This window comes from Pteronotus mesoamericanus, unplaced genomic scaffold (genome assembly GCF_021234165.1).
Source record: "Pteronotus mesoamericanus isolate MK-2021 breed Mesoamerican mustached bat unplaced genomic scaffold, CSHL_Meso_final contig_301, whole genome shotgun sequence".
Taxonomy (NCBI): Eukaryota; Metazoa; Chordata; class Mammalia; order Chiroptera; family Mormoopidae; genus Pteronotus; species Pteronotus mesoamericanus.
Genome location: NW_026555129.1, coordinates 200178 through 216216, shown reverse-complemented (window position 1 = coordinate 216216; position 16039 = coordinate 200178). Strand labels below are relative to the sequence as shown.

Here is a 16039-nt window from a genome sequence, read left to right as displayed (position 1 = left end):
AACTTAGGCAGGAAATCCTAAGATATTCCATGCAGCAGTATTTTCACCAATATGCCCCTAGAGCAAGGGACATGAAGGAAAGAGTAAACAAATGGGACTGCATCAAAATAAGAAGCTTCTGCACGGCTAAAGAAAACATCAGCAAAATGAGAACGGAACCAACCATCTGGGAAACTATATATGCCAATGATATCTCGGACAAGGGTTTGATCTCTAAAGTCTATAAAGAACACATGCAACTCAACTCCAGGAAGACAAACGATCCAATTAAAAAATGGCCAAAGAACGTGAACAGACACATCTCCAAGGAGGACATCCACAGGGCCCAGAGACATATGAAAAGATGCTCAGCATCACTGGCCATCAGAGAGATGCAAATTAAAATCACAATGAAATACCACTTCACACCGGTCAGGATGGTCGTCATAAACAAATCAACAAACAACAAGTGCTGGTGAGGCTGTGGAGAAGAGGGAACCCTAGTACTGTTGGTGGGAATGCAGACTGGTGTAGCCACTGTAGAAAACAGTTTGGAATTTCCTCAGAAAGCTAAAAATGGAACTGCCTTTTGACCCAGTAATTCCACTGCTGAGATTATGCACTGAGAATCCTGAAACACGAATTAAAAGATCAGCCCTAGGTGGTGTGGCTCAGTGGATTGAGCAGAGGCCTGACAACCAAAGGGTCACTGGTTCAGTTCTCAGTGTAAGGCACATTCCTGGGTTGCAGTCCAGATCCCCAGCAGGGTACATGTGAAATGCAACAACTCATTGATGTTTCTCTCCCTCTCTTTTCCCCTCCAGTCCCCTCTCTAAAACAAAATAAATAAAATCTTTAAAAAAAGAGAAAAGAACCTAAGCACCCCAATGTTCACAGCAGCACAATTTACAATAGCCAAGTGCTTAAAGCAACGCTAGTGCCAGTCAATAAATGAGTGGATCAAAAAACTATTGTACATTTATACAATGGAATACTACATAGCAGAAAGAGCTACTACTCTTTGTGACAGCATGGAGGGATCTGGAGAGCATTATGCTAAGTGAAATAAGCCAGGGGGTAAAAGACAAATACTGTATCATCTCACCTGTAAGTGGAAACTAATCAACAAAGCAAATAAGCAAGAAAAATACAACCAGCAACACTGAAAGAAAAAACAAACCAACAGTAACCAGAGGGTGGGGGGAGGGTCAAATCAAGAAACATGTATAAAGGACCTATGAACAAAGCCAAAGTGGAGAAGGATTGAGGGTGGGAAGTGGGCGTGGGTGGGGAAGGGGAAAGTGGTGGTGGAAAATGGAGACAAATGTAGTTGAATAAAAAATAAATTAATTTTTAAAAAAGCGTAAAAAAGAAGCTAGTACAAGTTTAAAAGACAAAAGTAGAAAGACTATATGTAATTAAAACAATAAAAAGGGGGATACACATAAACACACAGTAAAGAAGTAAAGAAATAATGACAAAATCAAACATGAAGGAGTGAGTAAAACTGAAGTGATTTTAACATGTGTTTGAACAGAAGCAACCATTAACTTAAAACAGACTGGCATAAAAAAGCTTGGTGTATTTCGGGTACATGGTAATCACAAATCAAAAATGTACAAAAGGTATACAAGAAGTAAAATGAAAGAAATCCAAACACAACAGAAAGTCATCAACATAACAAGAGAATAAGAAGGAAGAGAGAACAACTATAAAAACAATCAGAAAACAATAAAATACCTATCAATAATTACTTTTAAAGTAAATGGGTTAATGCTCCAATGAAGACATAGGGTGGCTGAATAGGTTAAAAAACTAAAACCCACACATACGCTGCAGACAACAGACCCACTTCATATCAAAAGACACACACTGAAACTAAAAGGGATGGACAAAATATTCCACTGAAATTAAGCAAAACCAAACTATAGTAGCAATACTTTTATCTGACAGACTAAACTAAAACAAAGGCTGTACCAAGAGACAAAGAAGGAGATTTAATAATCATAAAGGGATCAATTCCGTAAGAGGATATAACTCTTAGAAACATCTACATACCCAATGAAGGAGCACCTAAATATATAAAGCAAATATTGATAGACATCAAGGGAGAAACCTACAATAATATTATCAGAGAAGGGGACTTGCACATTCCATTGATATCAATGGATAGATCAACCAGATAGAAAATCAACAAGGAATAGTGGCCTTAAATGACATATTAGAGCAGATGAACTTAAATGATACTGACAGAACATTTCATCCCAAAATAGCAGAACATACATTCTTTTCAAGTGTACAAGGAACATTTTCCAGCACAGTCCATGTGTCAGGCCAGAAAACAAGTATCAGTTAATTTAATAAGACAAATCATTTCAAGCATCTTCTTTGATCAGAATAGTATGACTCCAGTAATCAACTACAGAAAGAAAATTGATATATAATGATAAAGGGAACAATCCAATAAGGCGATATAGTCTAGTAACATTAATGCACACAACACAGGAGCACTTACATATATAAAGGAAATCTTCACAGACATAAAAGGAGAGATAGACAGAAACACAGTCATAGTAGGGTATATTAACACCCCATTGACTTCAATGAATAGATCTTCCAGACAAAATCAACAAGGGGACAGTGGCCTTAATGACACACTAAATCAAAAAGATTTAATTGATATCTTCAGAGCATTTCTTCTCAAAACAGCAGAATACACATGCTGATTCCTAGGATAGACCAACACACAAAAGAAGTCTCAGTAAATTTAAGAAGACTGAAATATCAAGCATTTTCTCTGACCACAATGCTATGAAACTAGAAACCAATCACAAGAAGAAAACTGAAAAATACACAAAGACATGGAAGCTAAATAACATGTTATTAAAGAATGAATGCATGAACAACAAGGGCAAGGAAGAAATCAAGAGAAATCTTGAAAGAAATGAAAATGAGAACACAACAATACAAAATGTGGGACACAGGGAAAGCAACCCTAAGACGGAGATTCATAGCATTACCAGCCTATATCAAGAAACAAAAACACAACTCAAATAAATAATCTAACTTTACACTTAAAGAAACTTGAAAAAGAACAAAAACAAAACCCAAAGTAAGTACAATGAAGTAAATAATAAATATCAGAGCAGAGATAAGTAAAATAGAATCTAAAAACCAATACAAAAAAAAAAAAAATCAATGATTCCAAGAGCAGGTAGTTTGAAAAGATAAACAAAACTGATAAACCTTTAATCAGCTTCATCAAGAAAAAAAGAAAGAGGACCCAAATAAATAAAATCACAAAAGATGGGAGAGAAATAAATGATACCAAAAAATAAAAAGGTTTGTAAAAAAGTATTATGAACAACTATATAACAACAAACTACACAACCTGGATGAAATAAATTCCTAGAAACATACAATCGTCCAAAACTAAATCAAGAAGAATCAGAGAATCTGAATAGATGGATTACACCTAGTAAAAGTGGAGCAGTAATGAGAAAACTCCCACAAACAAGCACTGGACCAGATGGCTTCACAGGTGAATTTTACAAAACATTCCAGAAAGAACTAATACCTCTCCTTCTCAGACTACTTCAAAAAATTTCAAGAGGAGGGAAAGCTGCCAACCTCATATTACCAGGCCAGCATTATCCTAATTACAAAACCAGATAAAGAGGTAAAAAAATGTAAAATTTACTCCAAAAAATATTAATTACAGGCCAATTTCTATGATGAAAAGAGAAGCTAAAATCCTCAATGAAATATTAGTAAACTGAATATGGCAACACATGAAAAAGACTATACACCATGATCAAGTGAGATTTAATCTGAGAATACAACGTAGGTACAATATTCACAAATCAACAAATGTGGTATACCACAGACACAAAATGAAGGATAAAGCCCACATGATTGTATCAATAGATGGAGAAAAAGCATTTGATAAAATCTAGCACCTATTTATGATAAAAACTCTCAGCAAAGTGGGAATAGAGGGAACATACCTAAACACAAAAAGGCCATTATGACAAACACACTGCCAGCATCATACTCAATGGGCAAAAACTACAAGCATCCCCCTTAAGGTTGGAAACAAGATAGGATGTCCATTTTCACCTCTCTTATCCACGCAGTACTGGAAGTCCCTGCTGTAGCAATCAGACAAGAAGAAGAAATAAAAGGCATCCAAATTGGAATGGAAAAAGTAAAAGTATCTTTATTTGCAGATGACGTGATACTGTAGAGAACCCAAGCTTCCACCAGGAACCTACTAGAACTGATAAAAGAATTCAGCAAAGTAGCAGGATAGAAAATTAATATCCAGAAATCAGTTGCATTTTTGTATGCCAATAATGAACTAATAGAAAGGAAAATCATGAAAACAATCCCATTCACAATTGCTTCAAAAAGAATAAAATACCTAGGAATAAATCCAACCAAGGATGGAAAAGACCTGTACTCAGACAATTATAAGACACTGAAGAAAGAAACTGAAGAAGATACAAGTGGAAGCACAAACCATTTTCATGGATAGAAAAATTAACATCATTAAAATGTCCATACCATCCAAAGAAATCTACAGATCAACACATTTCCTATCAAGATTCCAATGTTGTATTTCACAGAGCTAGAACAAATATTTAAAAAATTTACATGGAACCACAAGGGTCCCACATAGCAACAGCCATTCTGAGAAAAAGAACCAGGTTGGTAGAATCACGCTACCTAATAGCAAAGTATACTTTCACTAATGGTAATCAAAACAGCATGGTACTGGCATAAAGACAGACACATAGATCAGTGGAACAGAATAAAGAGCCCAGAGATAAACCCACACTTCTATAGTCAAATAACATTCAAAAGAGGAAGCAACTACATACAATGCACTAAAGATAAGTTTATTCAATAAATGGTGTTGGGAAAATTAAACAGATACGTAGAGAAAAATGAAACTAGACCACTTTCTTATACCACACATAAGAATAAATTAAAAATGGATGAAAGACTTAAATATTAGACCTGAAACCATAAAAATCCTAGAAGAACACACCAGGAGTAAAATCTTGGGACATTTGCTCAGAGCGATATTTTATGTGATATATCTCCACAGGCACAGGGGAAAAAAAGAAAAAATAAACAAATGGGACTACATCAAACTAAGAAGTTTTTGCACAGCAAAGGAGACCATCAACAAAATAAAAACATAACCCACGGAATGAAAGAACATATTGGCCAATACATCTAATATGGGGTTAGTATCCAAACTTTATCAAGATTTTACAAAACTCAACACCAAAAAACAAACAATCCAATTAAAATATGGGCAAAGGACCTGAATAGACACTTTTCCAAAGAGGACATACAGAGGGCCAATAGACATGAAAAGATGCTCAGTGTCCCTAATCATCAGAGAAATGCAAATTAAAACTACAATGAGATATCACCTCACACTTGTCAGAATGGCTATTATCATAAATCAACAAGCAAGAAGTACAGATGGGATGTGGAGAAACAGGAACCCTTTTGCACTGTTGGTGGGAATGTAGACTGGGTCAGCTGTATGGTGATATCTCAAAAAATTATAAGGGATCTGCCTTTTGTCCCAGATATCCCACTTCTGGAAATATCTCCACAATAACCCAAAACTCTAATTTGAAAGAATATAAGCACCCTATGTTCACTGCAGCATTATTTACAATAACCAAGATATAGAAGCAGCCCAAGTGTCCATCAGTAGATGAGTGGATAAAACAACTGTGGGACATTTACACAATGGAATATTACTAAGCCGTGAAAAAGAAAATTTTGCCATTTGTGACAGCACGGATGGACCTGAAGAACATTATGCTAGTTGGAATAAGCCATCAAAGACACATACTGTGTAACTTGACTTATATGTGGAATCTAATGATGAAATTGAACTAAATGGCAAAATAGAGACAGGATCATAGAGAAGAGGATGACGGCTATTGGGGGGAGTGGGGTTAGGGGTTTAAGAGATCGAGCAGAAAGGAGACAGAACTCATGGACATGGACAACAGTGTGGTGAGTGCAGAGGGGAGGGCACATAAGGGGTTAAATGGTAATAGAAGAGATATAATAAAAAAAATTTTTTTAAATAATAAATTTTTTAAAAAAAGATAGGGAGTTTAAATAAGATGTTACTAAACAATGAATGCATTAACAACAAGATCAAGAAGGATATCAAAAGATACCCAGAGACAGAAATGAAAACACCATAGCCCATAATCTATGGGACACAGACAAAGCAATTCTAGGAGGGAAATTCATAATGTTACAGGCCTACCTCAAGAAACAAGAAAGATCTCAAACAAACAATCTAAATTTACACCTAAAGTAACCAGAAAAAGAAGAACAAGCAAACCCTAAAGTGAATAGAAGGAAGAAAATAAAGATCAGAGTGTAAATCAATGAACTGGAGCCTAAAAAAATAATAGAAAAGATCAATGAAACTAAGAGCTGGTTCTTTGAAAAGTTAAAAAAAATGGACAAACCTTTAGCCTGACTCATCAGAAAAAATGAGGAGGGCCCAAATAAATAAAATCAGAAATGAAAGGGGTGAAAATGACACCAAATATACAAAGGAATAGCAGGAAATACTACAAAGAATTATATGGCAACAAACTGGACAATCTGGAAAAAATATATGTATTACTAGAAACATACAATCTTTCAAGACTGAATCAGGAAAAAACAGTATCTGAACAGACTGATAACTACTAACAAAATTGAGTAAGTAAAGTCCTGGACCTGATGCCTTCACAAGTGAATCTAACTAAAGACTCAAAGAAGATAATACCTATTATTCTCAAACTATTCCCAAAATTGAAGAGAAAGGAAGGCTCCTCAACTCAGTTTACAAGGCCAGCATTACCCTGATACCCAACCTGCTAAAGACATTACAGAGAAAGAAAATTTTAGGCCACTACTCTGATGAACATGGATGCTAAAATCCTCAACAAAATATTAATAAACCAAATCCTGCAATACATTAAAAAGATCATATACCATGATCAAGTGGGATTTATTGCTCGGATACAAGGTTGGTTCAATATCCACAAATCAATGATGTGATACACCAGATAAACAAAATGAAGAACAGGCAGAAAAAGCACTTGGGAACTTCTAGCATCCATTTGTGATAAAAACTCTCAGCAAAGTGGGGACAGAGGGAACATACCTCAACATAATGAAGGCCATATATGGCAAACCCACAGCTAACATCATACTAAAATGTGAAAAACTAAAAACCTTTTTCTTAAGTCAGGAACAAGATAAGGATGTCCACTTTTGCCAATTTTATTCAACATGTGTAAGATGTGCCTGAAATAGAGAGCATAATCTGTTTGTTACTTACTATAATATTACATTAATTGTATAAGAGAAAGGAAGCCTGTCATCAAACAACACAAAAGCCCATTTCTTTTGGGGGGAGGAGTATCTTGGATTTCAACTTTGATTTGAAATTTTACATGTCAGGTATTTGTAGTTGAAAGCCTTTCTCCCTCCTCTTTATCTTAACGGTTCTCCTTTCCCCTATATTTCTCTTGTCTGTCCTGTGTATTACCAAATACTGCAGCCAAACTTGACAATCCCATATTTTGGAGGAGTGACCTGTTAAAAGACACACACAGCTCTAACTCCCCAGCTGACACAACCCAGTCACTATCAAAGAGCTTTTAGGCATCATACTGTCACACACATTTTGAACACCACCCTCCATATTGACATCCATTCTTCTGCATTGTGAAAATGATTTTTGTTTTTACAAGATACCTCATGCTCCTATTGAAGAGTCCCAAGAATCAGAGTTTATTATTATCCAGGTGACCTAATTTGAAAAATCACTTCTTATAGTGCAGTAATGATTTCCTAGAGTTTTATTCCCCAGGAAAGCTCTTTCCAGCTTCTGTCATCCTTTGAGATTACTGGTGTTTAAAAGTAAAAGGAAGAACGCCTTATGACATGAACGTTTTATTTTAAATCTGGTTTTGCCTTCCATTAAAATAAGGAGGGAAAAAAATAAGTGTTCTCACTTTCAAACATGTCAGTCTGTTCATTATGTTTCAATCATTTAGCAGAAAGGTAGGATGGCTCTGTCTACAATCAAGTATGTGGTACCTCTCTGAGCTTCCACACCTTCTCCCAGAGTTGTCAAACAAGACAACTAGGTAAAGTGCTCAGTACTGAACCAGCCACAGTAGTGAGCCCTCTATAACCGGCTGGCTAGCACTATGTTGCTATAGCTGTTAAGGAAGGGTCCTGTTTACCCTACAGGGCACACTCGTATAGAGGTCATTACAAACACAATACAGAGGAGAGAAGAGCTCCAGCATTCTTCCTCCAAGGTGAACTTCACACTGAAGCCGTGTTATCAGTTACCTCAGAGGCATGGTAGGAAAGGCACTGGAAGATCCAGTCCATGGCAGGTGAGTACAAGGGAAGGTAGGATGAGAGCTCCACTCCTTGGACCACCAGATAGTTCTGGACTGTGTCCCCATGGATCTAAGGGAGACAAAATACACACTTAGACAAGGAAGGAAAGTCACATTATAAACAAAGAGCAAGTAACTCACAGACTGCATACTTATAAACATTTGGATGATCCTGATGGAAACTGCCTCGTTTCCCAGGGTCTGTTTTTTGGTGTGTGCGTTTGTTTGAACTAGTAAAAAAGCAATAAAGTTTCCCATGCCACCGAGCAGAGCTGTTCTGGGAATGTGCATTGTGTAAAAAGGTAACCTGATGAAAAATGGAGCCACAGATGTTTAAAGGGAAGTCTGATCAACTGTAGACATTTCCTGTCAACAAATGCATATTGATTCGCTCTGCTTGTTCAGTACAATCAACACATTTCAACTGTCTGTAACAGATGCTAGTATAATTTTCTAGGGTTTACAATGTTTTTAAAAAGACTTATTTATTTTTAAAAAGAGGAAGGGAGGGAGAAAAAGAGGTGTGTGGTTGACTATTGCATGCCTCCTACTGGGGACCTGGCCCACAACCCAGGCATGTGCCCTGACTGGTAATAGAACCAGCAACCCTTTGGTTCACAGGCCGGCACACAATCCACTAGGTCACACCAGCCAGGGCTTTAGGGTTTACTTTTAAAGAGCTTTAAGGCAATCTCAGCTTGGAAAAGCAACTGAGTTTTGTGAATTCCTGATCATATGACTGTTATATCAACTGCTCTGCATTGTTCTCCTACCTGTTTGAATGTAAGAAGAAAGTCAAAAAAATTCTTATTTAGGCTTTCTTTGAGATGTGGAGCCACTTCCATTCCCACCTGCAGCCAAAAAAGAAAAAGAATAAAGAAATTACCTTGACTATGGAACAACAGACTGCAAATAATATATACAGTATGATGTCATTTTGTAAATTGAAAATGTACACACTGATAGATACAGGCATAGAGAAGACCAGAAAGTTTTCTTATTCAATAAGAATGTATAATTTTCATTTAAAAAAAAAAAAAAAGCTACTTTTAATTAAAAAGGGGGAATTTGCAGTAATCATCTTCATAATTTCCAAAAAGTAATGAATGTATTTTTTAACAGATGACCACAAGAACAAATCAATACAGCACCAGGAGGAATGTACTCTCAAGGTTGTGTATACAATTTTCTCTTCCTCTCTGAAAAATGATGAACACACATGGATTATGGTATATAAAAGAATCAGCTGGGACTTTACTGTTGAATTGTTAAAATACATGGATTCATTCTTTGCTGGGCAGTCATGGAAGCAGACAAATTTTAAAATATTTTAAGAAATTTTACATAATTATGAAGCATAACAATGCTACAATCCATTGGTCCTGCATTCATTGTTAAAAAAAAACAGACTTAACACTTCCTGCTGAAAGAATATGCTAATCAGAGAGAAGGTGGCCAGAGGCCTGGGACAGGATAGAAAAGTGAGGGTTTAAGCTACAAAGCATCTCAATGTTCCTTAAATTAAGCTCCTCAGATATATCTCAGATACTTGCTGCCTTTAGAGCAAAAATAACTTTGTAAGGAAAGTTGCTTTTCTGGCAAATGGTTTTTTCCAGCAATGACAGATTTCTGCCACTCACCTCCTCCCTACCCAGAAGCATGAAGATTATGAATAGTGATGTTTTAAGATGGCTGTGAAGAATTCCTTTAAGAGGAATTATGCAAGATTCATGGGGTTAAATTCTAAGGGCAGCTCTATGGCTTTTGGGGATGTTTGCAACACAAGACATAGATTTAAAAAAAAAAAAAAAAAAGCACTAACAACAAATGTCAGATCCAGTTCTACTATGTTTTGATTCTATTTTCTTTCCTTCCACTCAATCATATCTTAGAAGGAAATAATTATCTGTTAGGAGAAAACAAAGAAAGGACCAGTGCACAAGCAGTCGAGGTGAGCTGAAAGGGCCATGACTCAGAAGAGCAGTTAAACTTTCCTTGAATAAAGTGTTCAGCTTCCCTTATACCCTGCCCATTTACTGCTTTTTTTTTTTGTTTGTCCTTACCCATTTAGCCAAATGAACATCTTGGAAACCTGCTGGGTCTGAAAGTTTTCTACCCAGAGGAGCAAGGATAACTGTTCATGATTTTCATCTGCAGTTTCCTGTCGGCTTGGCCTTCTTTCTCACTATTTTTGTCTGTGGGGAATCAAACTTTTTTCTTGGATCAGGTTTATGGCATAGCTGGACCCAGCCCACCCTGAGTTCCAAGGATGGGTACATGACCTAGACTGGGTCTGTAAGCATATTTCATCCCATGGCCACAGTGATTGCAAACAAGTCACAGTAAACAAGTGACCTAAGAGAGTGCACTGCAAATCAGCCAGGAGACTCTGACTGGAACTACTAGGGGAAAGGGACTCACATACTACTGGGGTTTCTACATTGAAAAAATGAAAGCGTGGGGCTGCTGTGGGCCACTGTATAGAGAGAGCATGCCTCAGGAAGAAGTCACTCCAGAGGAAAGTAAGGCTGAGTGATGATGAAGAGGATGATTCTTGACAATGCTCTGAGGCCATGCCTACACTATTTAGAGACTCTTCAAGGCCAACCTCCCTTTTTGCTTAAAGTAGTACAAACTGGGTTTTTGCCACATGCCAACTATTAGAATTCTTACTAATACACAGACTGTCTTATTCTTTTTGTCAAAAATTTTTAGTAACTACCCAATCGGGAGAATTAATGCACTGCCTGGACTGCCAAATTATTTCAACAGATATGATATATTTCATCACCAGTCTTCCTGGGATGGGCCTGCAACCTCACCTTATTGTCACTAAGTTTTCAAGATGCAGCTGCCATTCAAAAGCACTTTATATGCAACAAGCATTACTTTTCCTAACTCGCATACCTTTCTTCAAACTTTAAAACTGAACAGGTTTGCAAGGAATGTCTATTTCTCCTCTTTCTGACTTCTCTTTAAAAAACAGAAACATACTCATAAGACCTGAAGTAATTCTAAATCTTTATTGCTCTATTATTCAACTGATGTCAAGATAAGTTCAAAGCTTTTGCTACATTTTACAAGGGGAAGGGCAGTAGTGTGAGAATATCCAAACAATAAAGATACCCTGGCATCTTCCCAGAGGCTCCAGCACTGATCTGTGCACAGTAGGCCCAGCAAACACTGCTTCCAAAGGAGTATTTAAGCTTCGATACATATCAAAGTTGTGCTTTCGGAAAACATACCCAATATTCCTCTATGAAAAATTCACCTCAAGTTTCAAGCAGATGGCAATGCATACATCCTCTGGCCTGTTACAAAGGTGGAGCAGGTTGCCCTGAAATGGAAGGCTTTTTCTTTCATTCTAAATATCAAGAAGCAGAGCTATGAAAGTGTCCTTCATAAGGATGTCTGCTACTGACTCTGAGGGCAATGACTGATTTCTTTATGACACTTGAGACCATAGAACTTATCTCACATGGGAGATGTTATGTCAAAGAAGTAAATCAAAGGCTACCGTTTAAATATAGTAAATATAAATAATTACTAGCAGTGGGTACAGGGATCTATGTAGCTTTGTTCTCAAGGAAGGGTAGGGTTCATCAGGACCCTAAAAAAGGGGCAATAAGTCCTCTTTAAAAGTGAATGATGCTAATGGAAAAGGCAAGGAGTACTCCCACTGAAAGCTGGTACAAGGCAAAAGCCCCCATATGAGTTGTAGAAAAATAACTGTAAACTCTCCATGGGTTGTATTTTTCATAAATGAAAAAAAATAGTTTTAAGCAAAAACTCCATGGTGCATTAAAGGAGAAAAAGGCTAAGTGATTTACCATCTGGACCACCTCATCTATTAGAGCAGTGCCAAAGATGGACCTGCAGCCTCTTCAGCTAGGCTCTACGGACCCTGACACCTGTCATCACAGGGAGTACCTCTCCCTGCCAAACAGCCCTCACCAACTCACACTCTGAGTCAGCTCTTGAATATGAGGACAGAAAGGCTACTATAACAATCAAATTCAGGACAAAGGAAAAGCATGTTTGAAGTCAATGAAAAGCAACCCATAAGCTCAGAGGCCTTGGGAGCCTCCTTCCAAACAAGAATGAAGAAACAATTAATTCTGAAAACCAGTTCATTTGTAAGAGGATGACCTTAAACACCCCCTAATTAGAGTTATACTAAGTGGGTCTAGTTTAAAATTAATTTTTAAGACGAAATCCTACAGCTCTGCCCTCTGTGGAAGAACCATCTTCTAAAATTAGCAGCTAATAAAGTCCTTCTTTCAGAGACTTATCTTAACATTTAAGGAGACAGCATACTGCCACATTTGTGAGCACAAGACTTGATTTGACCTACCCGGCACAGATAGGCCCTGGCGTACACTGACACCAGTGGGTCTCCGATCCCTCGAATCATACAAGTCAGGCGGGGCAGACATTCTGAGATCCCCCTGTTAGAAACAAAAGAGAACAGCATTATACCCTACATGAGAGCTCCCTGTGCTCTCGTTTTTAAAACAAAAACTAAGCCAAACTTCCTAAATTTAGGTTGCAAAAAAGTCAAGTTTCAGAAACAATCCAAGGTAAAGTTTCAGAGTTTTCTAAGCCTCTGTAACAACAGTCTTTCTCTCACTCACAATTCATTCACTGAGGGTTTCTTTCATTTTACAATTTGTCAGTACTGGAGTTTAACCTTCACTTTTTCTGCTGGGGTCACATTTACTTGACTAATTTAGCAGTTTTTGTCCCCCAGATATTTTCTGTTGATGGGTACCCCCGATTTTCTCGATATTCTCGTCATTATCTACAGAGGTGGTCAAAAGGAGGTTTACAGTTGTAATCCAAATAAATACAATAATTACTAAATAATAGTACAAGAATAAACTGTTTTACATTCTCACAACTACAAACCTCCTTTTGCTCACCCCCTTTGTATAGTCCTTTGGCACTGGCTTACTGTCCAGTACCCTGTCCCTTCCTAAGCGCCCGACACCTACACCCCAGGTTGGCCCGAGAATCCCTCATCAATGGGAACTGTGCTGTATTTATTTCTCCTGCAACATGGGACTGACTCTTTCTGCCTGGGGCATTATGCTGCCCCAACTGGTAAGGCAAAATAATCGTTTCTTCTGTACCAGCGCTGTCCCCACAAACAACTCCAGGCACCCCCAGATCCCAATCAAATGCACTTGATACACTAGATTCTAAACCCAAAAAAGCTACTCTATGGAGGACCCTGAGTCAGCCATGGCATTGAGGAGTTTATTATCTACATGCTACCCAAGAGGACTCAGGGTTTCCCAGCTCTGCAGAAAGATCTGGTTTCCCCAGGCTCTGTAGACTACTCTCAAAACAACATGTGTGGTGACCCAGGGTAGTCTGGGGTTCAAGGCCAAAGGCTTTAGCTTCTGGCATTGTTATCTTCATCACCATCTTAGACAACAGCCCCAAACAGAGTCCAGGCCATTGCCTGCCAGGTGCAGCTCTTAATGTGGTAGGTACAGTTCAATGGACCCTCCCAGGTCTCTTCTTATGATCTTATTCACAGGAGAAGGCTGAGGGTCAGAGACACTTAGCAACTTTCTCAAAAACGCATGGATAATAATGGCAGATGCATGATTCAAATCCAGATGAGCTAGTCTCCTATGAGCTATTCAATCAACCTCTCCTAGCCTGAGTTTATTTAACAGTAAGGTGACGATCAAAATGGTATCTCTATTTCATTAGTTTTCATGTGGATTAAATAAGAGAATGACTAGAAGATCTGCTACTAAGTCCCCAAGTAATAACAGCTACTATTACATTGCCATTAGTGTGTGTGGAGTGGTGGGAGAAACTGGATTTTTGGAAATGCTATGGTTGTGGACATTTAAGAAGAGTGAGCCTTACGTTTTAGAGAGGAACTTGTTACACTTCAGAATGGACGCTTCCACGTAACTACACAAAGATTCTGTTAAGAAAGATATTTTCCAGATGGCCTGTTCCCTATGGAATAAAACTAAATTCTTCATGAACAGAAATAGGTGTGTCTTCAGAAGAGACCACATACCACAATGGCTCTCGACAACCCAGAGAATAAAGTTAGTTATTGGCTTGTGGCTTCTATATTTGGTTTTCAAGGTCTTATATCTTTTTAAGATAAAATTTGGAAAATGTTACATGCTGGGTCATGGTTGCATGCTGAAATCCAAAGTAAGTTTTGAGACTTTCCAGTCAAGACTTATGGGGAAAAAATGAACTTCAGATAACTAACATTCAATTAGCGTATAAGTTGAATTCTCTGTTCTTCAGTATTGGAATTGTGCAGAGAAGCTTGACCCTGTTTCTTTCAAATTCTGGGAAAGAGAGAAAACACATGAAAATGAGGTATTTAAATTGAAAGAAATAATGTGGGAATTCCTCACTGGAAACAAAGCATCCTATTTAAAATAAAAAACTAAAAAACTGATAGAAGAGTCCAAGGGCTTTTCTTGAATGTGGTGGGCCCTGTTATTTCCAGGCTGACAACTGTAACAGGATCAAATTTTCAACAGGAGTTCAGGGCATCCCATCACATGCTTTCTATTAGCAGGTAACTTTTTTTGCCTCTTTAAAATCCTCAGACCAAAAGAAAAAAGAAAGGAAGGATACAATCTTGGAATGAGTTCCCTGATGGAAGCAATCTTGAAAAACCAATTTAAGCATGTTTCTTTGGCCGTGTCATTTACATTCTCTGGAGAGAAGTCATCTGTAATACAAAAATAATACCCATTAGCCTTCCTAATTCTTAGGATCTGTTACAGCTGCTTGAGTCCCGGGCTAGTTAAATCTTACAGTAAAACAGAAGGAGGGGCGGGGATGCCTAGTTCTTCTATCCCTTTCCTTCCAAATTTTATTATTCAGAAATAACTGATGACAATGAGAGCTTACAGAAAGAGGCTTTTTAAGTGCCAGGTGCTAGCTATTTAGAGTGCTAAATTTAGCCAGCTCACTTAATCCCCACAATAGCCCTCTGAGGTATGTACTTTTATTATCTTTCCCAAGGCATAGAGAAAATTTAGCAACTTGTACAAGGCACAGAGCAAGGAAATTTAAGAGCTAGAATTCAACTCAGGCAGTCTGACTGTACAATTTAGAGTCTTAGCCATTGCTAATATAATTCTTGGTGTACCCATCAGTAACTACAATATTGTTGAGAATTCCAGATTCTTTACAAACCTACAACAGTAACATGAAATGTGACTGAAGTCTGTGTTCTAAATAGCACATGAGCCAGACCTGAAGGTAAATCAAGGCATTCAGGTGAGAAAACAGCCAATACTGGCTCTCAGACTTAAGTCACTTTTGGAAAAACTGCCACTTTCTCCACTTATCTGTTCTCTTCCCCTTCAATGATAGAACTCTAACTTTTCTTCTAGACAAATAGCCATCCTTGTAGCTAGGTATGGCTGTGTGTCCAAGTTCTGGTCCCAGGATGTCAAAAGAAGTATAATTTCTAGGAAAGAGTTTTAAAAGAAGGAACTTGACCTTCTTCATTCTTTCTTCCTGCGGGCTGGAATTAAGGTATGAAGGCTGGAACCTCCATAACTATCTTAAACCATGAGAGCAACAGAGAAGTCAGGATC

At 37.7% G+C, this 16039-nt stretch overlaps 1 protein-coding gene across 2 annotated transcripts in view; it reads right to left on the bottom strand.

Annotated features, from left to right (window-relative positions):
• The window catches only part of VPS35L (VPS35 endosomal protein sorting factor like), a 150629-nt gene that overhangs the window by 72745 nt on the left and 61845 nt on the right, over nucleotides 1–16039 (bottom strand). For both annotated transcript variants that reach the window (XM_054575477.1, XM_054575478.1), the window contains exons 10-14: nucleotides 15066–15162; nucleotides 14325–14372; nucleotides 12793–12886; nucleotides 9212–9289; nucleotides 8386–8508 (exon numbers count right to left, since the gene is read on the bottom strand). In XM_054575477.1, coding sequence (XP_054431452.1) covers nucleotides 8386–8508; nucleotides 9212–9289; nucleotides 12793–12886; nucleotides 14325–14372; nucleotides 15066–15162 — 440 coding nt within the window. The remainder of the gene's footprint in view (nucleotides 1–8385; nucleotides 8509–9211; nucleotides 9290–12792; nucleotides 12887–14324; nucleotides 14373–15065; nucleotides 15163–16039) is intronic.